The following is a 24,908-nucleotide window of genomic DNA, read 5'->3' as shown; positions in this document are numbered from 1 at the left end:
ACTCCTCCACTGTTGGTGGGAGTGCAAACTGGTTCAGCCACTTTGGAGATCAGTGTGGCGGTCTCTCAGAAAATTGGGAATCAATCTTCCTCAAGACCCAATGATACTACTCTTGGGTATATACCCAAGGAATGCTCAATCATACCACAGAGACATATGCTCAACTATGTTCATAGCAGCACTGTTCACAATAGCCAGAACCAGGAAATAACCTAGATGCCCCCCAGCTGAAGAATCAATTAAGAAAATGTGGTACATATACACAATGGAATACTACTCAGCAGAGGAAAACAATGACATCATGAAATTTGCAGGCAAATGGATTGAACTAGAAAATATCATCCTATGTGAGGTAACCCAGGTTCAGAAGGACAAATATGGTATTTACTCATAAGTGGATACTAGATGTAAAGCAAAGGATAACCAAACCACAATCCACAGCTCCAGAGAAGCTAGCTAACAAGGAAGACCCAAAGAGGGATGCATGGATCGCCCTGCGAAAGACAAATAGATGAGATCTCCCTGAGTAAACTGGGGATGAGGGGGGTGGGCAATGGAGGGTAGGGGATGGGAGATGAGAACATAAGGGAACGGAATGGTCAAGCTGGAACAGGGATGGGGTGGGAGAGCAATGAAAGAGATACCATGATAGAGAGAGACATCATGGGGATAGGAAAAACCGGGTACTAGAGAAGTTACCAGGAATCCCGAAGGATGACCCCAGCTTAGACTACTAGCAATAGTGGAGAGGGTGCCTGAACTGGCTTACCCCAGTGATCAGATTGGTGAATACCCCAACCGTCATCACAGAGTCTTTCTCCAGTAACTGATGGAATCAGATGCAGAGATCCACAGCCAAACACCAGGTCAAGCTTCACAAGTCCAGTCGAAGAGAGAAAAGAGGGATTCTATGATCAAGGGTATCAAGATCATGATGGGGAAATCTACAGAGACAACCAAACCAAACTAGTAGGAACTCATGAAATTTAGATCAACAGCTGTGGAGCCTCCATGCGACTGGACTAGGCCCTCTGCATAAGTGAGATGGTTGTATAGCTTGATCTGATTAAGGGGCCCCCTGGCAGTAGGCTTAGAATTCATCCCTGGTGCATGAGCAGGGTTTTCTGAGCCCACTACCTATGATGGGACACCTCAAACAGCCTTGAGGCGGGGGAGGGGCTTGGACCTGCCTCTACTAAATGTAGCTCCCCATGGAAGGCCTTACTTTCTTGTAGGAGGGAATGGAAGATGGGTTGGAAGAGGGAGGCTGGAGAGGTGGGAGGAGGGAAGGGGGATCTTTGAATAAAAAAATTATTCTTAATTAAAAAAAAAAAGAATTTTGCCATCATTGCAGAAAGTTCTAGATCCTAGAGCCTGTCCACTCTGTAAACCATAAGCCTTGCTGGATTCCTACCCCCAACCACATCCATCAGCCTAAGTTAAAATCAAGAATAATTAAGCTTTGTTAGAGATGCTGACCCAATGTTTAAAGTCATAATTAGGAAGCTAAGTCAGAACTCCACAGAAGAAGGTAAGCCCAATAAGATCACTACAAGAGAAGGTTGCTGTTGTCACAACTACAGTGAAAGAGAAAGGATGAAGGGAGAGAAGGAGTAGCATTTAACAGTAGTAAAACGCTTGCTGACACATGTGAGAACCTGAGTTCAAATCCCTAGAACTCATGTAAAGGCAGATGTGTTATCACATGTTTGTAACCCCAGCACTTCTACAGAAGATTGAAAGCAAAGTTAGGTAAAACCATGGACGCTCCAGCTAGGCATGGCATACCCAGTGAAAATTACAAAAGACTTCAAAGATGTTAGAGCCAGGTCAATTAAACTGAGCAAAGGATGAATGTGGAGACTACATGAAATGCATACATTGTCTTTTTGTTTGTATTTTTTTTGTTGTGTTGTGGTGCTAGGGATCAAATCTAAGAACTTGAGCACGCTGGACAAGCATTCTACCATTGAGTTCTACCCCGAACAAAATATGAAGATTTATGTATAAAATGACACCAGCAATTCCCTCTATTCTTGTAGAAATATCTGTGTGGGGGGGTTGTCTGGGTGGCATTCTGTGTCTGTGTCAAGGAAGAATAGAAATATGATTCAGCCAACAATTTTCTCAGTTCCTCTGTAACCTGTGTTGATTTTTATTTCAGATCAATGGTGGAGAGAAGCGGCCTGCCTCTGATATGGGAAAAAAACCAAAAACTCCAAAAAAAAAGAAGAAGAAGGACCCTAATGAACCCCAGAAGCCTGTGTCTGCCTATGCTTTGTTCTTTCGTGACACTCAGGCAGCCATCAAGGGCCAAAATCCAAATGCTACTTTTGGTGAAGTCTCTAAGATTGTAGCTTCAATGTGGGATGGCCTTGGAGAAGAACAGAAACAGGTAAGAAGGGTTTGAAATGGATGGAATCAGCTTGATTGCAAGCAGAACATAGGGGCTTCAAAAAGAGCTTTGGTGAGCATCAGGGAAAATGGTCAGATGCCATCTATAAGTATGACTTAGAAAGTATCCCTACCTAAACTAGACTTTATCACAGGGCCCCTAATCTTATACTCCCTTTATACTCTTTCATAAGTAGCATGTTAGTTTCCTTGTTTCAAAGTTACGAGTAGCTACTTTTGGGAGGACTTCTACTTACCCCAGCCAGGATTATATCTTAATGTTGCAGTGTGAGCATAGAGACTAAAAGTTCACCTTTGAAAATTGTCCATGCCTCTCTTCAGCACTCAGATTCACCCTATTGTCATCAAACTCTTTTTGTTCTTTGCAAAATGGACCTCAAGTTTAAGAGCTTCTACCCTTCCCTAAACCACCCGGATGTGTTATTCAACCCACCACATATATTTTGCCCCATGTTTCCAGGCTGTGTTAAGTGGGACCAGATGGCTGATTTCCCTGTCTTTACTTATGGATGTCCATGGCGTGACTGAGGGCCATGCTTAGGGAAGGACATGTGAGACATACCAGCAGTGCCATGAGTCACCTAGGAGATCTTGAAGCTGGTGAGGCATAAAGTTTCAGAAAGTAGATGGCGCTTACCCACATGAAGAAGCAATATCAATCATCTGTCTAAACTAGAGGCTAGATGGCCATTGTCGAAATGGAGAATTATTGCCACAAACCTTAAATAAGCATGATAATGAATAAATTATCAGCGTGACAACATAAATACAGCTATTGTGAAATGAAAATTACTGCACTAATCATGTTTTAGGGTCACATTTGATTCTTGAAATGTTTGTGGCTCTTCATCACGTCCAGGGAAGTATATTTGAAGTACTTGCTACTCGAGTGTAAAGGCCTGAGTTCAAAACTCGTAACGAACAGGACTCATATAAAGCCAAAAATGATGGTACTTCTACAGTAAGATGGAAGCAGAAATGGGAAATGCCTGGAAGCTCAGGGACCAGCTAGGCTGGCATTCACAGCAGACAACAACAAAAAGACCCTGCCACAAACAACTTGGAAGGAAATGGCCAGCACTTGAAATTGTCCTGTGACCACCACACATGTGCCTTGACATGCACAGGACCATACTCATACAGATCCATTCTCTCTCTCCATCTCTCTCTCTCTCTCTCTCTCTCTCTCTCTCTCTCTCTCTCTCTCTCTCTCTCCCTCCCTCCCTCCCTCCCTCCTTCACACACACACACACACACACACACACACACACACACACACACACAGTGGAGAGTGGATTGGGACTTTACAAAAAAAACTGTACAGGCTCTATGGGAATCTTAGTTTATGTCTATATATATATATATATATATATATATATATATATATATATATACTATAAGTAGGATTTATACTATCAAAAGACATTTGGATTATCTCCTTTGTTCTACTCAGTGTTCACAGGTCTATAATGAATTGTCCAAAATCTATGAAATAGAGCCAGGAAAGTTAAGTTCACTCACTTATTTAACAAATATTTTTGAGCATATATTTGCCAAGCACTGTCCAGATAAAATAGATTTGGCAATAAGCAAGACAAATAGGTCTCCACTTTGTGCTGATCTTTCTGGCTTACGTAGCTGGGACACGGCTACTATGAGGAGAACTTGCCACTTAACTTACAGTTCTCTTCCTGACAAACTTAGCAGCAGTGACGGCTGCAGTGATAAAAGTAGATGCCAAGAAACAGAACTTACCCTCCCATCCCCACCCGCTAACTACTGCTAAGTCGGTTATCCTTCACAACTCGAAATGTTCATTCATTTTACATACCAACCACAGATTCCCCTCTCTGCCCTCCTCCTGCTCCTCCCCGCCAGCCTCCCCCACACACACAACCCACCCATAATTCCCTCCTCCGAAAAGGTAAGGCCTCCCATGGGGAGTCAGCAAAGCCTGGTATGTTCAGTTGAGGCAGGTCCAAGCCCCTCTCCCTGCATCAAGGCTGTGCAAGGTATCTCACCATAGATAATGGGCTCCAAAAAAGCCATCTCATGCACTGGGGATAGATCCTGATCCTACTGCCAGGGGGCCTCGTCAGCAGACCAAACTACACAACTGTCTCACTTATGCAGAAGACCTAGTCCAGTCCCATGGAGGCTCCACAGCTGTCACAACCTGAAATTTCTACACATTTTCTTATGTCTTCAAGATTGTCAGGCAGAGGTAATGCCAACAAAACCTTCCCTGTAGAGTAAGAGGTGCTAAGAGCCGCCTTTAATGGTGGTGAACATACTGTGAGAACCCTGTACACTTGATGAATGTAGTCATGTGACTGTAAATAGAGCAAGTAACATTGTATTGTTTAATTCTAATTGAAACCTCACATGATCAGTTCAGGATTTTTGGAGCCAGTTTCTAGATGGTCCCTAACTCAGTTCAGTTTTCTTCCATACTCCCAGATCTTAGATGAGGTTTCCAGTTGAGGGTGGAGCTGTACAGATATCTTCCCTCCAGTCAGCAGGGATTGCTCACTGATGGTCAAAGCACACATGGATGAGAGAGCCCAGCCCTGTCCCTATTCTCTGAACAATGTCACATCCATGCTTACCTATTCTGCTGTTCTGCTAATCCTTCATGTACTCTTGGAAATCCTGAGCATCAACCCTTGTCCTCTTCCACTCTGAGATTAAATTTCCTGCAGGAAGTTCCAGAAAGTGCCTTCTCCCCAGGGACTGTGCACAGCAACTCTCATTCATCAGAAGGAATGCATGGTTCCCCTTTGTTCTGCCTTGTCTTCTGCTCTTTCAAAAATGTCCCTTACTCAGGATAACATTTAGTTTCCTTTCCTACCTGTCTTTGTAGTCCCAGTTGTCCTAAGACTTCCCTAGGTTCAAACCCGGAGTTTTCAAGAGAGAGTTAGAAAGACTTTTCACATCCCAGGAGCTATCCTTTGCATTTCCAATATAAAAATAACTATCTGCACTCTTATTTCTGGTGGATAAAAAAAAATTAGCAAGTGTAAAGATCTAAGTTTCATCCACTGATTCTATTACAGTGATGATTTGTTCTTTTAATATAAAAGAGGATTATTAAAATATCTTTCAACATTCTTTTTGCCTAGCTATATAAGATTAATTGTGTGTGTGTGTGTGTGTGTGTGTGTGTGTTGTGCAGAGAGAGATTACATATATGCATATTAGAGTTTTTATATATATATATATGCATATGGGAGTAGCTCTGCATGTGAGAGTGAGAAGAGAGAGATTAGAATTGCTATTATCAACTGTCATCTTAAAAGGGGACATTACTCCCATCCCCTGCTCTAAGTTTCAGAATAGATGTGATTACAGTTACAATGTGATAGTCAAGACTTCTTAATCAAACACCTATAACATCAAGATGTTTTTCCTTCTCTTTTTCATTTTACTTCTCACTTAATAAGTAACTCAAAATGAGTCTCCCCCTGGGTTCTTGCTTATAGAAGTAACTGAGGTTTATGGAGGAGTGTTGGAAGGAAACTGTATTTAGTAAATAAAGAACAGACTTATATAATAGTTGGACAACATGATTCATATCCTAGAATCAAAATCTACTGACTAAAACAGATTTATGCCAAGATTGTCTAAGAAAATATTTCTACCTTATGTTTCTTGAAAGACACAAGTATTTTGAAATTTGAGTACTTGTTTGAGAATTACCTGAATTAGGTGTTGTGAGCAATTTAGGTCCCCCCGAGATGGTTTGTGGCCATGCCTGATGTTCCCTGTTGATGTAGCAGGAATTCAGAAGTGCTGATTCTTTCCATCTAGAGATGCTCTTGCTTAGTAAAGACACAGACTGCACATTGTTCTCAAACGGCTGGATTACAACAGTACACACAACACACCTAGGGCCCTGGCCCATGCCTACATTCAGAGCATTTGGCATCCTTTGGTCCAGCCTCTGCTCTGCTGCACCATGGCAGACTGCTTGCAGGAGATGCCAGCGAGGCAAACATGCCTGCCTAAAAGGCACTCTGGAGATCCAAAAAATGTCAAAGTTATCCCCAGATGTTACGTCTGCTGCATTACCACCTGTCCATTCCCTTTATGTTGACTCATTGTGCCGACACACTATAGTATCTGCTTCAAACTTAAAGTAACTGTACTTAACTCTCATTTAATACTCAGATTTGGGAAGCCTACCTACTGCTCTGTGTTTTAAAGGAACACTCCTAAATTAGTTTAGACAAGCCCACAAGATGGTTTTGCATTGTCTAGGCAGTTTGGGTAGGAGGTGGGGATTTCATGTGCTTTACTTGCTTGAAAACCCTGTTGTCATAATAGCCCAAAACTGTGAGCGACTACAAATATAAACACAAACTGGGGGAAATGAACAGTTATCAATGACTTATTGGGGACTCAGAAAATTACAATATTTATGAGAAAACATCATTAGTGAGATTATAATTGAATAATTTTCTGCCGACTAGTAGGAACATGCCTAATAGAGCACTGTCTTTCCATTGCATGCCTGCTCAGTGTGGAGTCCATGCAGGAGTAGAAAGTCAGCACGGAGGTCGGGTCTTTAGTATTTAGAATCCATGCTGAGTGAGAAACTGTAGGTACTTTGGTTCCACCAATACTCTTTCAAGGAGGAGAAATCAAAAGAAAGCTAATAGAAGTGATAACAACAATTCTCAAGGAACACAGGACCTCCTTCAGGAATCTTTCCCTCAAAAGACACTGAACACACTTGGAGATGGCTCCCTTTTAATACTTGAGAAGACAATACTGAACCTGGAATGCAGAGAAAATTGTGCTTGGGATTCCAACTGGGGGTTTTAAATGCTAATGACTTGCAAGACAATGGAGAACCCATTTCAGAAGCATACCAAGTTGTTTAAAAGGCACCAGATGGAGAAAGGGGATAAAACACAAGTATTGCTGTGATGCCGGGTTTTGCTACTTATCTTTCCCTGACTGGAACCTGCAGAGGAAGAAAAAATAAGTAAACAATACCATCCTCTTGAATCGTGGCTCCCTGGAATTTCAGCAACCCTCAACATCTTTTTTATAAGGCTCCATCTAAATTTCTCCTCGCTCTGTGACTTTGTGACTCTGATGCTGATCACCATGGTATAGGACCTGAGCTTATGATGACAATGTAAGACAATTCAAAGTCTATAAAATAAAAGGGCTGGTCAGCTTTGAACAGAACGGGTTGGCCCAGAGAGTTGGAAAGGGTTCTTGAGTTCCTTTTAGCCAGGGAAAGCCACCTTAAATCAGAACCAGATGTAAATTACTAAATGAACCTTAAGTTCCTAATTGAAGACACAGTCGGGCTGTAAGACATTTAGCAAATTACAAACAAAATGTTCTTGTTTATGTTACGTTAAATGGCTTTAAAGCTGCAGCCAAGAGCTAAATAAACATGCTGTTGTGCTAAAAAAGGAGTGGAAAGCCTGCTCGGGTTTGTGGTATTCAGGGGAAACCGCAGCCCACGGTGCCTGGAGAGTGTATTTTTGTAAATGCTACTCCTGTCGTGGAAGAAGAGAGTGGATTTACCTCGAGATGCACAGCCTAATGAGCAGATATCACTTGCAGGGAAGGCGTTTGAATATTGTAGCATATGCCTTCTTTCGGGATGCATAATTCATATCCAAGGATATTAGCCCCAGCAGTTCAGCTCAATAGCAGCACCTCATTATTTTATCTCTCAGTATTTATTCCTATGTTTGACGCCTCATGAAATTACTGTTAATGTGTTTATATAAGGGCAGATCTGACACAAGTGAGAGAATGTAATTTCCTCCTTCTTCTTCCTGCTGCTGTGTCTTCTTCCCTGGTAGAGGGGCAAGTGTAAATAGTTAATTTGCTTCAATTATGAGCCTGTCCTGCTAAATTAGAAGCAGCAGGGATATGAAGAGCCAGAATTATACTTAGGAAGCAGCTGACAAATTCTCGGAGCCCTCGGAATCAAATCATTTACTCCTCATTGGTGCTCAGACACCCACTATATAAATGCTGCTGTGGTTTTTGCCCCTTATCTTAGGACAAAGTCTGGATTTTATGCCAGCCATACTTAAGGTTCATGAAAACCCTGCCACACTATAGCACTGGCACATGTGTAAGTTTATCTTAGCCATTTACTTATAAACATGCTGTGTTTCCTACTTTCTAAAAGATGAAGCATAAAGCATAGATAAAGCAATTGTTCATTCAGAAACCTAGGCTCTATACCTAAGTACACAGGGTGGGACTTAACACACACACACACACACACACACACACACACACACACACACACATTCGTAAAGGAAGAGGACATGAATTTGACAGGGAGATGTCAAGAAGGACACAGGAGGAGTTGGAGGGGATATGGAGGGGGAGATATGATGAAAATACATTGTACTAATATATGATAATCTCAGAAAGAAACAATAATAATATAAAAATAATTATTCTTGAAAAACATACAATATTCAAATAATATATGAAGAAAATTTTAATTAGCAAAAAATAAAGACCATAGCATGTAAGAAAAATTTATATTCATAGAAATTTGCAAGTGAGCAATTAGATTATAACTTGAAATGTTAAGCATATTTTACTTCTAAAGCCAAGTATTTGTATATACATATACATGCTGATACATTAATGAGAATGTTTCACAGTACTGTGGGCATAAACATGAGTAATACAGGTGTGTGAATATTTATACACTATACACAGTGGGAGCTAATAATTCATTTGAAAGTTTCCATAGCTTTGATGAGGAGATAACTCCAATATGATATTCACTCCATTCAAGTCTGTTACAACTTATCACTTGTACATATGTTTGGGATAGGTCACATATCTGTCTATTAACTTCTCTGTTCCCAGTGAGGTATGTTTTATTTTAGAAGATGCACTTTAGTAATTTATCCTTACCATCCATGCTTATGCTGACTCATAAAACGTGAAACCCCATTGCAAGAACTTTCATCCAACAAATACTGTCACAGGCTGCATAATACTACTTCTGTCAATATGGGCTCTGTGGACAACAGTGGCCTTGTGCCATTGCAGCTATTTTAGTTTATGTAAGTGCACCCTGTTATGTCAACACAGGAACAGTATCACCTGCCGACACATTTCTCAGAATCCTGTCCTATCTTTTGGTGATATCTGGCTGTGTTTCCTGAGCACCTATTATGTATCAGATGCTATCCTGCATGCTGGGCTTCTGCCATGAGACTCTCATAATTTCTAATTTCAAGAGGTATCTGAGGATATTTTCACGGCTAGGGGGAGACAGTGAGCAAACATAGATGCCTGCCACCAGATTACTTTGATTCACTCCTGATTCTGCCGTATTTCACTGTTGTTTTTTTTTCTTTTGTGTGTGTGTGTGTGTGTGTGTGTGTGTGTCTGTGTGTGTCTGTGTCTGTGTTTCCTGTTCTGTAAAATAATACCGAGGCAACATTCTTGTTGGAGGAACTAAAGATGTATAAAAGAAAGTGCCTGATCACAACAACAACAAGAAATATATAACCAAAGCATAAATTCAAATGCTATTTTGTTTCTGCACCCTTCATGCTTCACAATGCATTAGGCGCATAGGAGCCAGTCTATTGATTAAGAGTAACTGAACAACATGATATTCAGCTAGTCATCTTCATTGGATACATCAACAGATATGTTTTATAGCCACCTCTAAAGCCACACTGCCTGTTTCTGATCCCTACCGGTCGGGAACAGGTGACGTCAACATGGCCAAGATCCTTCAGTTGTATCACACCATCTTCAGAAGGAATCAATAGCGAGATTTTTGTCACATCCTGTAATTTTTTTCGATCCTCTGAACACTACCTTAAGTCTTTCCAGTTAGGCATCCTTAAGAAAATGTAAGCAAGTTAGACAAGATGGAAAGGTAACCACATTTAAGGGCCAAGCTGTGTGTAAAGGACTGATGCGTTTTCTCCAACTGACCTAAACAATGGCATCCCTGAAAGGGGGTATGCACGAGAAGTTTCTGAACTGTGTCTTTGGGAGTGTGATGAAGTTATTCTTATTCATACATAATTCTGTTGCTAAGCATTTTCTATAAATAAGTAATGGTAGTGGGAAAAAAAAGACATTTGTACTTATCCAAAAAGGAAAACACCTTGTCAGTTTTAAATGGGGTTTGAGTAGAATTCAAAGTGAGAAGGACTTTGCACCTTTTCTTCTATGACTCTAACAACTGTTGAAGAAAACTGACTAGAGATTATGAGCCCGAGCCAGAAAGAAGGAAGGAAGAGGGAATTAGCTAGTATTTATATGATTTTGCTTTTCTCCATTAGCTGGGGGGATTGTTTGTAGAAGAAGAATGCAAGAGTGAACTGACAGATTGCATAAAAAAATTTTCTGTTTAAGTGTGTCATATTCACTGACATTGGACTGCTGATTTTAATTAGGGATTATCAGCCTATAAAAACACACATACTCCATGGTATTTAGAGCATTCGGTGAGTCACAGAATCATGTGAAAAGGATCTGGGTTCTCCAGAACTGATATCTGATGTCTATCTATGTGTGTTTTGGGTTAGCTGTTATACATGTTTTAGTTTAACCAACAAGATGCAATCCTTAGATAGGAAATGGTAGCTTTCTTGGAATAACAAACCACAGCATATAACTATGTTAAGGCAGGATGAATTCAAAAGTGTTTGGATGAGTTGGGGAAATGATAAATGATGTATTATGATTTTTAAATCTACTTCTGGCCAACTTTGGACTTTATTTCAAACAGCTGTGGCCCATTTGGAAGCCATTTTGTAGCTCAGCAGAACACTAATATTTACTGTATGAATCACATACCTTTAAAATATTTGTCTTTCCTGAGAGAAATTGTGTCTTTCTCAAACTTAACTTTGAAATAAATCAGATCCATCCTCACAGGTCAGGCCTGTGCGTTTGATCACTGAGGTGATTGCTCGCTGCTGAATGCAATCCCACAACCCCTTTGGTTTCTGCAAACAAAGGGCTTTCTCCATCCATAACTTGGAAGTTTTGAAACATCTTTTAGGAACTTTTTATCAGTTATCTTGAAATTTTTGTTCTAAAGTAAGAATTTCCCCTACTTCCTTTGAATTCTTATATATGAATATCATTCTCTTAGGTTTGAGGTCTTTGGACATTTCCATTAATATAGGACTCAAACAGCACCCTAGTCCAGTTTTAGAGAGCAGCATCAGAGAGGCACACACAGTGTGTAGTATTGGAACAATTAAGCAGTTCTTGAAGGTGGAGGGTCTAATTATTACTGGGTAGACAACCTCAGATTTTCGCTCTGATCTGGGCTACCCTCCCTTAAACACAATTATAGAAATACACTTCCTGAAATGACCCCCCTTTGAATTCTCCCTCTAAACATCTGCAGCTATTTGGGAGCATGTGGACCCATCAATCCACATAATGTGAAGTGATGAGCTTACATGTCCCTAAAGTGGTGTTTAGGCACTTACACAGTGATCCCAACATAGCCCATCATCAATAGCCAATGGGGAGCCATTTGTGAAACAGGGATCTCTGAATGCTAGTCAGGTATCCCATAACAGTATCGATCCTGGGTGGAACCACGCCGTAGGTTCAGCCTGAAGTGGGGGAGTTACACACCTCTCTGTCCGAGTTGTTAATCAACACATTGCAGGAATGATAACACTTTGTGTGATGTTAGCTGGATGCTTACACTATTGTGGTTCTAATAGAAACCAAATGAAAGAAAGACAGGAAATGCTAGAATCATGCCACCTTACCTTTGCTACTTAGGAAACAATACTTTGGGCAAGGCTAGAGACCAACATATGTTATAATTCTCTCTAAAAACTAAATGAATACTAATTAGCTAATGGGACACACAATATAGCATATTAATTGAAATAATGATATAATTATTTAGGACACTTGGAAGTGTCAAAGATTTGTCTACTAGATATTTTCCTCAAAAGTTTCTAAGATGTCTGTATGTATGGGAGAAAATAGCTCTCAAAACCATCGTGTGTGTGTGTGTGTGTGTGTGTGTGTGTGTGTGTGTGTGTGTGTGTGTGTGTTTCATGCATGTACTTGAGTGTGTAGGCACATATGCCCCTATGCATGCATGCAAAATTCAGAAAAGGACTCTGCACCTCTTCCTTTATTGCTGTCTGCCTTATTGTCTTGAGACAAGGTCTCTTTCTGAATAGGAAGTTTGCCATTTCTGCTAGGCCAGTGGGCCAGCAAGCTCTGCTGTCAGGATCTCTGTCTCTACCCCATGATGCTGGGGGTCACAGGCATGTACAGACATGCTGAGAAATTCCCAGTCTGGAGATTCAAAAGCAAGCCCTCATGCTAGTGTGCAAGCACTCTTACCACGGAGCTGTCACTCCAGCCCCTCAGAACCGCTTTAAGGTAATAAGTTAAAGAGTGTGCTGAAAGCCATTATTTACACATGGAGAAATGGGCTTAAGGAAAAACTAGTAGGAGGAATCTCTCGCAGAAAAGAAAAGGACTCAATCAATAAAGATCATAAGCGCTCTGTTTCTAAATGTGACTGGACCAAGCAGGGTCATAATGTTCAAATGCTTTACTCTAGCAGTCATTTGTAGTCACATGAGAATTTCAGCAGAAGATTCTGGATTTGAATTCTGCAATAGTCCTGTAAATTTATGACACTCCTGTGCTTCAATCAAAAGATACATTAACTATTTTATTGCAAGCAATAGGAAAACTCCTAAATAGGATTCCTGCTCTTCTTTGATTTCTTATTTAGTAAAGATAGTGGGATGACCAAATGATAATATTGCACTGATTAATGCATCTTTGCTTTAATTAGTTTTTCTATGTAAAATTGTAGATGGGAAAGTCAAAGCTGCAGGCCTCCCCCTCCTTATTATTAAGGGGAATAATCACATTCATTTCATAGGTCTTGTTACAGTTCAGCTGCAAGTGTAGTTATTTGTTTACCTGGGCAAAATGCTCTGCTGGAGTTACAATATTCATGAGTAAATAATACTTCTCACATGTCAAATTTCAGAGTCCGGCACAGCAAACCCCTGTCTCTAGAAAGTAAATGTTGCCCTCTACTGCAGGCTTCTTGGCCTTAGGCATATCCTTATTTAACTGCCCCAACAGATTCTACACCACTTCTCAATATTAACCTCAGTCTGGCTAACAGTCACAGCAGGGGGAACACATTTCCATTTCCACGATAAATGTTGAAGAGGATTTTGTTCATTTAGGCTGATTTTAAAAGATTGCAGAACTTCGGAACCTTTAAAACTCAGCCTCAGGGAAGAAGATGAACCCCTTTATACCCCAGTGTATCCTCTTTAAGTAAAGCACGGTAACCTCTGGCTGGTCACTTCTCAGGTCCCAGTTTCCACTGCTTTTACTTTGGTTTTCAAGCCTCTATGAGTATCTGTTCATTGCAGATGACTTTTATGAGGTCTACCCGGCTGTCATCTGTGTCAACCATGTTCCTGTTGCAAAGTACATGATGCGCATGTCACATAGTGTGACAGGTTGTGTCCCTAGCCACTCACCATCCCATTCCAGTCCCAGTGTACCCTTGCCTGCCATTCTTGACTCCCAAATCCTTGGAAATATAACTTAGAGGCTCTTAAAATTGTGATGATCTCACAACTGCCAATACCTGTCTGTTGATTTTCATACTAAGAAGCACATATCATCCTTGAATCCCATTTCAGCTTTGTGTTCCGCATGGAGCACAAATGTTAGAATATTACTATGTTGTTGAGTTACTGCCTGCTGTATAAATATGAGCGTCTTATTCCTGGGCGAGGCTCCTCAGGAAGCCTTCATCAATGCTGCCGTTTATTTCCATGCTCACAGATCCTTTCATACACATTCTGAAAAATGCAAAAATTTGCAATTGTTGATTCTTTTCTTACAGAGTCTATTCTCCTTCTTCTTTCAAACCTGTTTCAGGAAGAAAACACATTCTTTGGGAGCTATATATTATTATAAAATTATCTGTATGTGTGTACAATTACCATTCTGTATTGTCCGTCCCTCAAAACAAAAGCAAATGCCTGGTCTAATTTAAGACTTTCTGCGCTGTCACAGGTCTATAAGAAGAAAACCGAGGCTGCAAAGAAGGAGTACCTGAAGCAACTAGCAGCATACAGAGCCAGCCTTGTATCCAAGGTAACATGTGATTGTGTGACACTGTGACAGACTGTGGCCATCTCCACGCAGACTCTAATAGTGACTTAAAAGTGTAAATGATCATGGTAGCATTTCCATAACATTTTCTTTGTTAGAAAAAAAAAGTACATCTTAAACAAACCTGTGTTGTGGAGATATGTTCACCCTTGGAAGACCAGAGCTGTAGCTGGCCTTGGTAGACACCGTCTACCTGTGGATTGTTGGTTTTGCAGTTAAACACAGCACAGTCTTAATCAGAAGCTGACCCCAGTCTAACTCATACCTTCCTTCCACTGTGTGGACCTCTCCTGAGGAGATACCACCCACTTCAGTTTCTACTCTCATTATATTGGGACCAGGATACCAAGTCCCATCATTCTGTTTTTAAGTGAGTGTACTGAAAAATACTTTGTGCTTCAGAATATCTTATGTTGGTTCTTGCTTATTACATTTACTAGAGAGTTGACTCTGTTCAGTTTCATGTTACTAAAAACACATTTCCCTTGGTAGAGTCCCGGGGCGGGGGGGGGGGGGGTGACTACAGAGCAACAGGGCTGCATCTAGGACTTGACATATCAGCTTGTCAAATTCAGATTGCTAGTATTTTACTCATTATGGCCATAGGCTCTGGGCTTCATTGCATTTGTCCACGAAAAATGCTTTCCTTTTTTCATCCACAAATATCCACTTCTGTTCTAGCAACCCTCTAAAAGGCACATACATTAGGTGTTTATCAACAGAAATACTGAGCACAATGGTGCAGGGAGGAGAAAAGAAGGCAAACTACAAATGCATAAAGACGCCAGCACGGTATTGCTCTTCTCCAACCTGCTTCACATCAAAGCAATGATGTTGCAGGAAACTTACTGTGTATGTTTTAAAATGAAATTTTTCTTTCTTACTGTGCCATTCCAGATCCCCACTTTCTAATTTGTCTAACTCCTTTTAAACGTACTTGTATATTCAACTGAACTTACATTTCAGTGTACATGCAGAAATCAGAGACCGCTCAGAAAATTTTAAGGAAGCCCCCATCACATCCATCTCATCATTAGCCACAGTGATGTCAGCAAATTCATATGCCCCAAATATGAGAGAATGCAGCTGGAGTGATTTTCCATGAAAACCAACACGAGACGTGTCGGCCCTCATGCAAAGCCCTCTAGCCAATGTCATGCCCTCTTGCCACAATGGTGCCACAGTACTGACTAAGCCTTCACTTCCAAAGCATGCGTCACCAGATTTGCTATTAGCTGCATGCAGCTTTACTCCCTGTTCAGTCTCCAAGCTGCAACCCTCAGAACATGGCAATTTATATAAATGCTGCAAATTGCCATTTCTACATTTAAGAAACCAAGCACATTTTTTACTGCTTACTCTGACATTTTTCCTCTCTTTAGGAATTTTGCTGGAGCTGTTGAATTTCTATTTATGTATGGTTCTCTATGATGTGTGTACAAATTGAAGGAAAGTTTCAATCAGTCTCCATGGGTCAGAGAGATGACCCTGAAATGCCATATGTGAGCAAATATTTGCTACATAGCCTTCTCCACAACTACAGAAAATCCACAGCCTACCTCCCAGAGCACGTCACACCATGTCTAAAAACCTAGTGCTTTTCCATTTTAATTATGGTGAGGCAAAGAAGGACCACTCAAAGGGAAACATCTGTCTTTCCATGTTACAGTCTTGTACCGTATTATAAATTTAAGGCAACAAACAGGTAATTATAATTCCAAGAACCCACCATGTGCCAGTCAGGTTCCATTCATTTTTATTCACTAATTCATGGATATGTTGGCAAATTTTCCCGATCATGTGTATGTAACCTTATGACAGGCAGTAGACAACAAGCAACCTAGACTCTTTCTATAAAATACATGTTTTGGTCATGGAAGGCCACTCCAAGGCCACATTGCAAAAGCTTGGCTAGACTGATTTGCAGAGGCCTCTTGGAAAACGTGCCCTTGGAGTTGAGGGTCCACAGAAGACTAGACCTCACAGAAACAAAATGCTCAATGGGAAGGGAGGACAGCATCTCAGAGGAGGTTAGTGTGGCCAGACCTGCATGATTACAGGGACTGCATGGATGCTATGCAAGGCCATGAAAGGAGCTAGGATTTATTCTTGGTGCAAAGGAAGGTGGCTGAATGGGCATTGGTAGGGAACTGAGATTTAAAAGCTCCCTTTATGAGAAAGTGCTCCCTTAATCCACATGCTTTGTTCCTTGGAATAGACTTAATTACCAGCATTCCACCTGAGAAGAAAACAGTGAGTCCTGTCAAGACAGTGTCGCTTCTGTTTGATCCTTGTCTTTCTCTGGACCATGTTACTCAGGGCCCTAAACATACCACTGTCCTGCACCCTCCAAGTCCCCATTGCCCATGCATGACATACCATCTTCTCTTTCTTTTTCTTTCTTTCTTTCTTTCTTTCTTTCTTTCTTTCTTTCTTTCTTTCTTTCTTTCTTTCTTTCTTTCTCTCTCTCTCTCTCTCTCTCTCTCTCTCTCTCTCTCTCTCTCTCTCTCTCTCTCCATCCATCCATGAATCACTATGTTAGCCTCACATCTGCTTTCCTGGGTCCTTGCCAGCCTCTTCATTTCTCATCTCCACAAGTCCACACTTAGCCTGGTTATTTTCTATTTAGTGTATCCATTTCTCATGCACCCTGAGCTGATAGATCTCTCTCATGTGTGGCCATACCTAAGTCTGCTACTGCACACTGTTTCCACTCCAGGCCAAACTGTGTACCAGCCCAGGCCGGCAGAATGCTGCTCCATGTCAGGCTCACTGGAAGGTGCTGAAAGACAAACACAGATAGGCAGGTCCCTGTGGAATGTTTCTTGATATTCAGAAGACTTGAAGTTATTCTCTAAAATTAGCTGCTTCTAACAGAATATAATCAAAAATAGAAACATCCGTGAACCTGAGTGGTGGCAATGGCACCTCTTAGTCTTCAGGTTACTGCTATGATGTGGAATGTATCCATATGTCCCTTAACACTGCCCCAGGCTTGAGTGAAATTGAAGTCTACCCAAAAGAAACTATCCCAAGGATAGTAAGTGACTATTCTCACCTCTGTACTTCAAAGTCACAGTCCTGATACATCTTTGGAACTTACCCCCATTAATAGCCTAAGTAGAAATGGTTCCTTGCTGCTGAGTGGCCCCTCATAAACCACTCATATTAGGCACTTTTCTTAGAATCCTGTTGATATCAGAACCGCCATACTCTGTACGGTTAGGTCTTACTCCCAAGCAGAAATCAGATGTCTTGCCTACCTTGAGGACTCACAGTGGAGTCTTATTCTAGAGCTTCTAGGCTTTTCTCTTAGTACCTATACCTCTTCCATGGTTCCTAAAAAACTTCTATGCCAGCTCTTATCTATTACGAAGAGGCAAGCTGCTTGGCTCAAACGAGGCTGGCATCTAGAAGACTGTCCCCTCTCAACACCACGCCATCACTGTCAGAGTCTAACCAGAGGCCTGAGGAAGGGGGACCTGCACAATGCTGGAATCCCTACCCAGCGTCACAGTACTCCAAGTGAGTACTATTTTACTTAGTCATGTAGGGCAGTAAAAGAACCAGAATACCAGCCTCTACTGGTATTACTACTGCCCAAGTATGATAGAGTTGCTGGGGGCTTCAACTTGAGTTCTGTGTGCAAACAGTGCTGGGAAAGCCCAGAATTACTAATATAAGCATGATTATTTAAAAGACGTTTAAAAGGAAAAATACTGGAAGGCCTGAGCTTAAAAAATAGTAATAGAGAGGAGGATTTACATTTATTATACTCATACACATAGACCTGAGGATGTTTGAGTTCACACAAGACACTGGGCAGAGCGCTACCCACATTGCATTTGCTTTGACTGTAGAACAAGTGAGGGAGCATTTTAAAGGAGAGGCCCCAGGGCAGGGGTGGTTGTCAAAGTCTCAAAGTGTTAGATATGACAATCTCTTTTCCTTGAAACTTTTTAAAAGCAAAAATGAAGGCTGTGATTAAGTAGCTAGAGGGGTTTCTGAGGTACCTTCATCTGTTTTTTCTATAGTCATTAAAGGAACAGTTTTAAAGGACTTCATAGAGGACATCATTGTCAATCTGAAAAAACTTCAGGGGCAAGGGGGCAGAGAAGTCAGCAGCCACTGATAGCAAAGGAACCTGAGTTCCAGTTCCAGCTTAACCATTTCCTATCTGCTTGTCCTCAGACAGTTACTTAGCCATCCTAAGGCTTAGCTCACTCCAGTATTAAGCAGAGAAGATCACAGGACCTTTTAAATAAACTTTCCAGAATAAAATAAGGAAATCTATGTAACTTAATGTTACAGTTGAAGACATTATGCTAAATGAAGTAAGTTGGCGACATAAGGACCAAGTTCTGGATGACACCACAAGTAGAACCTAAAATAGTCATGGTCATAGACTTAAAAAGTAAGAAAAATGGTTGCTAGTTGCTGGGGGTGAAAGAAGGATTGCTAGCCCACAGGCATAAAGTTCCAGCTAGCAAGATGAATTAGCTATGCCTGCAATGGGCAGTAACTTTTATCCACATAAAAAATGTGTGAAAAGAGTAGATGTTGTGTTAAGTGCTCTTACCACGATAAAATAAATTTTTTAATTTAAAAGTCAGGGCCTGGTTTAGGATGCTGAGCAAGGGAAATTCTTAATAAATACAAATAATTCATAACTGCATTTTAATATTATTATTAAGTATGCATAGTAGTAGAAAAAGAACTGTGTTTCATTGAAAAGTTAGCTGAATTGTAGTTTCAGTTTTGTTGCAAAGTTACCTTTTTATAAAGATACTCTAAAGGTTACAAAAATAATTTTTATTAATTTTAATTTAATTATTTAAATTTATTTTTTAATATTAATTAATTTTTTGGTCTGTAGCTCCATCTTATTACAAAGATAAAAAATGTTATAAACATAAACAAAAATACACCTGTCTGTGTAGGCTTCCTAACTGAAGTAGGCTTTTTGAATCCTGTAAAGAAGACCCTGAGGAGAATGGACTCTTCCTAGCTTAGGCAGCCTTGCTCACTATGGAAGGTCATATTGAGTTGGGCTATTAAGTACAGCTTAAGGAAATATAGTTTTTCCATAGACTAAGAAATTCCTAGACATGAGTTTAAATCATTGTGTTGAAAGCAATACGGAACTTTAAAGCAATGGAAATGCTTTCATTTCACCACATAGACCAGGATTTATATTCCCCAAATGAGTGTTGCATTCAAAAAAGTCACCTTGGGAGGCCAGAAACTCATTTTTTTTTTATTGCTCCCAGGGTTCCAGAAATTTTTTTTTTTGAAACTCCTGTGTAGAACTGCAGTAAGGAAACGTTTATGAAGCTCTCTAGAAAATCAATCTTGTTACATTATTTTCACACCTCATTCTTTTCTCCAAACATCACCAAGATAGAACCCACAGCTTTGGCTTCAACTCACTTTTAGCTAGTTCCAAAAATTGAATTCACCACAAAAAGACAAAAGAGCTGTGTGAGGATATGTAAAATAGTGTCCCCCAGACTCTAAAGAGAATTCCAGCAGAGAAATTCCCAAATATCCCCTGTGACAGCAGCAGTCCCAGATGAGAAGCTAGCTCAGATGCCAGCTCAGGAGAAAGTCTTTGGGAACCTTTTACTGATAAGTAAAAGTAGTCACTTCATTGTTTGAGGCCACCCATCGTATGTTCAACACATTCTTTTATGTAAAAGTGGTGTTAGGGGTACTGTTGCTGTGATAAAACACCATGACCAAAAGCAACTTGGGGAGAAAAGGGTTTATTTGGCTTACATACCAGAGTCCTGGAGGTGGGAGCTGACAAGGAAGCCATGGAAGAGTTCTGCTCACTGGCTTGCTCCACATGGCTTGCTCAGCCTACTTTCTCCTAGAGCCCAGGACAACCAGCCCAGGGATAATGGACTGGGCTCATTCACATTAATCACTAATTAAGAACATGCCCTACGTGTTTGCTTAGAGCCCTATCATATAGAGGCATTTTCTCAACTAAGGCTCCCTCTACTCCAATGATTCTAGCTTGTGTCAAGTTGGCATAAAACTAGGCAGCACAAGCGGCAAGTCAATGTGTGTGTGTGTGTGTGTGTGTGTGTGTGTGTGTGTGTGTGTGTGTGTGTATGTGTGTGTGTGTGGTATGCATGTGTGCTTACAGTGTGCATGTGTGCATGTTTGTATAAGGGGGTTCATGCCACAGTGATGCATGTGATAGGGGACAATCTCAGTGTGGGTCCCCACCCACCTAATGTTGGTGACAGGCTGTCTTGTTCGCTGCTGGGTGTGCTGGGCTCTCCAGGCCTGTGAGTTTCTGGGATTCTCTTGTCTCTGCCCACCTCACTGTAGTTGCACTGGGAAAACAGGTGCTTACTACTGCTGCAACCAGTGAGGTTTCCTCTCTACCTTAAGAAGGATTGGGTGTCAAAGCTTAGAAAGCACAGTAAAAACACTTCTTTAAAAAACATATAGAACAGGATGGTATTTAAGCAAATTAATTAAGTTATCAATAATAAAGAAACTCAAGACCTGGTTTCAATTAAAGGAGAGTAAATTAGAAATAAAGAAATGTTTTCTTTTTGGAGAATGAGATAAACTCACAGAAATCATGCTGTAGAGAGCAATTGATACAAATAGGAAGTGCGAATTTGCAAATGGGATGGATCGTTTTATGACTGTTAACATAAAATTTGAAGCTCTGAGCCAAGATCGTGATTTAAAGATAATAAAATCTCATGCTTCAGGGTGTAAGTTAATCACCTGCAAGGGCCAAGAAGGATTTGCTTCCCAGAAGTAACAATGTACAATAGAGGAGGTGCATAAATTTTGTTTAATTTTCAATGCATCAAGTATTGGTCAGTACTGAAAACAAGAATCAAATTAGATGGACTATTAATTTGATTTGGTCCAGCAACTCTTATGTTATTGCTTCCACTGAGTTTTATGTCTTGTGTTTATACTTTGCTATTTTAAATAACAATTATTTTTGCAATCTTTCATTTTTATAGCACACATCGTGCCAGAATGAGGGCATTTATACACTCTACAGCATCATCTTCATTATACAAAGTAAATGAGAATGCAGTTCTCTTGGATGGTCATCAACTTGCTTAATAAGAACTCTTCTTAAGGCATTTAGTGCTATAGCCTTCGTGCGTTTTGCACATAGCAAAGGAAGTCTTCATGATAAGGCCTAGAAGTCTCTGTTGTTACTAGTTTGGTTTGTTTTCCCTAAAGAAGATGTCAACCAGATTCTGTGGTTCAAATGCAAAGAGGACAGAGAGCATTGTTAGACACCAATCGTGAATAACAGGTCAGACGTGATGTGTGGTAGAGCCTTTACCTAGCATGCCAGAGGTCTTGTGTCCAATCCCCAGCACTGAAAAAAAATGTTTAAAGAACACATCTCTTCTCTAAAAGTATCAAATCCTTTGGTTGATTTACAGTTTACACTAGTAACACTGTGTTTCTCAGATGATGGCGATGAGACACTGCAAAATGAGGAAAAGGTTGAAGGTAGAAACAAACTTAAGTATTGAACACGTGAGAGGGTAATTCTGACTTCTAATTGGCAGGTATGGAGACCTTGTATGTGCGCATCTGATTTTCAGAATGGTTGGATTGCTTTTGCATTTTGATTGGAAGAACAGTGAAGGAATACTAAATATATGGTTTAATCATGTTTCTATTTAGTGAGATTATGAATTCATGACTGTTTGCTATTTAAAATGAATTTATTCTACCTATCTCTAAGACAAGTCACTCTATAATTAATAGATGGCAGTTATACTGGTCTAATTAATAATTTATTGAAATTGGAGCTGAAATTTGGCTTTTCCCCCATCTATAAATGGTTAATCTTTGCATAAAGACACAAATTCTTCACAGCTGGATAGGACATTGCAAGCATCCCTGTCAGGACCCATGGCTGCCCAAACATAACCTGAATAAGGATGACTCCAACAGACATGCCAATGTGGAAGGGGAAAACTCACAAGCCTATACCCCAGACAAAGAACTACAGGCAACCAAGGAATGCTGAGGGCAGGAGAAATTGTTCTCCAGGGAACAGCACACCTATTGTTTATCCAATACCCAATTGTCAGCCCTGAAGACACACATACAAGTAAGATTATATGGACTGAGCAAGTTGTATTTATTTGTTTAATAATCAACAATTAAGTAGAAGAGTGGTGTGTCTGAACAAAGGACAGCATGAAGAACTGGCATGCCTTCACTCTCAGGCAGAATATAGTTCATGCTAAAAGTAAAAAAGCAAACACAGCAAAGCAATTGGACATACAGCGGTATTTTCAAGCCTGAGGTCGTTCTATAGTCTGGGAAACAGGAGGATATGTCTAGGTTAGAGATCTCAGCAAGGACAGCAGCACCTGAGAAGGGCACTGCCCAAGAACAACCAATCATGCATTCATTCAGCAAATGTGTGTTCTTTAAGCTGTTGTAGCTGCATGAATCACAGAGAAGCAGGTCCCCACCATCGAAAAGATCTCTTTGCTCATCAATGACATCTTAGTAAAAAGACAATTTAGTAAGAGAACTCATACTTGAGTGTCTGTGGTAGATATAAGAATGGTCCAACAGTAATTTAGTAAGAGAGTTCATATTTGAATGTCTGTGGTGGATACAGAAATGACCCAACATGTTACTTACTATGTGAAATTCAACTGCTTATGAAGTAAGGAAAAAATAACAACAATAACAGCAACATGTAGCTTCCTAATGTTCTCCCTCTGTGTCAAAAATTGCATTTCAAGTGTTCTCCAAATTGTTTTCAGAAATCTACTTAGTTTGAGAAAACAATAGCCCTGGTGAGTAAATATTCCTAGTATTCCAAAGTAGATTTAAGATACAAGCTGGTCTTCACATTCTTTATTGTGAAGAACATAAATGACAAATGGCTGATAATGTTTTGTGCTTAATTATCCATAAGGAAAAGAACCCTCCCAACCCTCCCATACTTTTTCTTTTTTTGTCGTAGCTGATGACTGAACCCAGGGCCTTGCACTTGCTAAGCAAACGCTCTACCACTGAGCTAAATCCCCAACCCCAAACCCTCCCATACTTAAAAGCTCTTCCATAGGGAGTTACCTCCAGAAAGTTCTAGATCAATTCCTCTAAATCCTATGTCCCAAATATATGTTGTCTTAAGCAATGGGAATCTTATTTTCAAGTTCTAGGAGGCAACAGAGGGCAATGACAGGAGCCTTTATTCTTTGGGGGAATCTCTTGGACTCCTCTGACTAACAACTCAAAGAGAGGGTTTCTATACCTGGTTCTGGAGCTTCTGTTACATAATCTATGGCTCAGAGAGGGAACATTATGTCCTCATGTGGCATAACTCCCTTTAAACCACACACACACACACACACACACACACACACACACACACACACACACTCTCTCTCTCTCTCTCTCTCTCTCTCTCTCTTTCTCTCTCTCTCTCTCTCTCTCTCTCTATATATATATATATATATATATGCATTTTAAGTAAGCTTATAAAATAATATTTTCGTACGTTTTTTCCTCTCTAGAACTCCTTTTCACCCTCATCCCCATGGTACCTCTGCTTCCTTAGCCTCCATGGTCACTTTGGTCATGTACCCAAACCTAAGACTCAGTGCTGGGAACCACAAATAGAGAACATGCATGCAGTGTTTATCTTTCTGAGTATGGGTTACCTCACTTCACATAATATTTTCCAATTCCATCCATTTACCTGAAAATTTCATGATTTCATTTTTTTTAGCTCAATAGTATTCCATAGTGCATATGTACCACATTTATATTATTCATTCATCAGTTGAAGGACATTTAAACTGTTTCCATTTCCCAGTGATCGTGAAGAGAATGGAAATTAAAATGGCTGAGCATGTATCTATGGAATAGGATGTCAAGTCCTTTGGGAATATGCTAAAGATTGGTAGAGCTGGGTCATTTGGTCTATTTTTAGCTTTTTAAGAATTCTCCATATTAATCTAAACAATGGCTGCACCAGTTTGCAATCCCACCAACAGTAAATGAGGGTTTTCTTTCCCCCACATCTTCACTAGCATTTGTTGTCAGCTGTTTTCTTGATATTAGCCATTCTGACTGGCATAAGATGAAATCTCAAAGTTGTTTTTAAAAAATTGCCTTTCCCTGATTGTTAAGGATGCCGAGCACATTTTAAAGATATTTCTGCCATTTTTACTTCTTCTTTTGAGAACTCTCTGTTCAGATCCACACCTACAAACCATAACCAGCCTGACAAGATATCCCTAGTGCTGCAATAATGGCACATATGCATTGGAGGGAACCAGCAACTGTCT

At 40.4% G+C, this 24,908-nt stretch overlaps 1 protein-coding gene across 3 annotated transcripts in view; it reads left to right on the top strand.

Annotated features, from left to right (window-relative positions):
• The window catches only part of Tox (thymocyte selection associated high mobility group box), a 313,402-nt gene that overhangs the window by 276,748 nt on the left and 11,746 nt on the right, over positions 1 to 24,908 (top strand). For all 3 annotated transcript variants that reach the window (XM_052718877.1, XM_052718876.1, XM_052718878.1), the window contains 2 exons: positions 2,165 to 2,395; positions 14,488 to 14,568. In XM_052718877.1, coding sequence (XP_052574837.1) covers positions 2,165 to 2,395; positions 14,488 to 14,568 — 312 coding nt within the window. The remainder of the gene's footprint in view (positions 1 to 2,164; positions 2,396 to 14,487; positions 14,569 to 24,908) is intronic.

Source organism: Peromyscus californicus, unplaced genomic scaffold (assembly GCF_007827085.1).
Source record: "Peromyscus californicus insignis strain IS unplaced genomic scaffold, ASM782708v3 Scaffold_5__1_contigs__length_169319896, whole genome shotgun sequence".
NCBI classification, from domain to species: domain Eukaryota; kingdom Metazoa; phylum Chordata; class Mammalia; order Rodentia; family Cricetidae; genus Peromyscus; species Peromyscus californicus.
The sequence above is the reverse complement of the archived record's forward strand: the minus strand, read 5'-3'. Positions and strand labels throughout refer to the sequence as shown.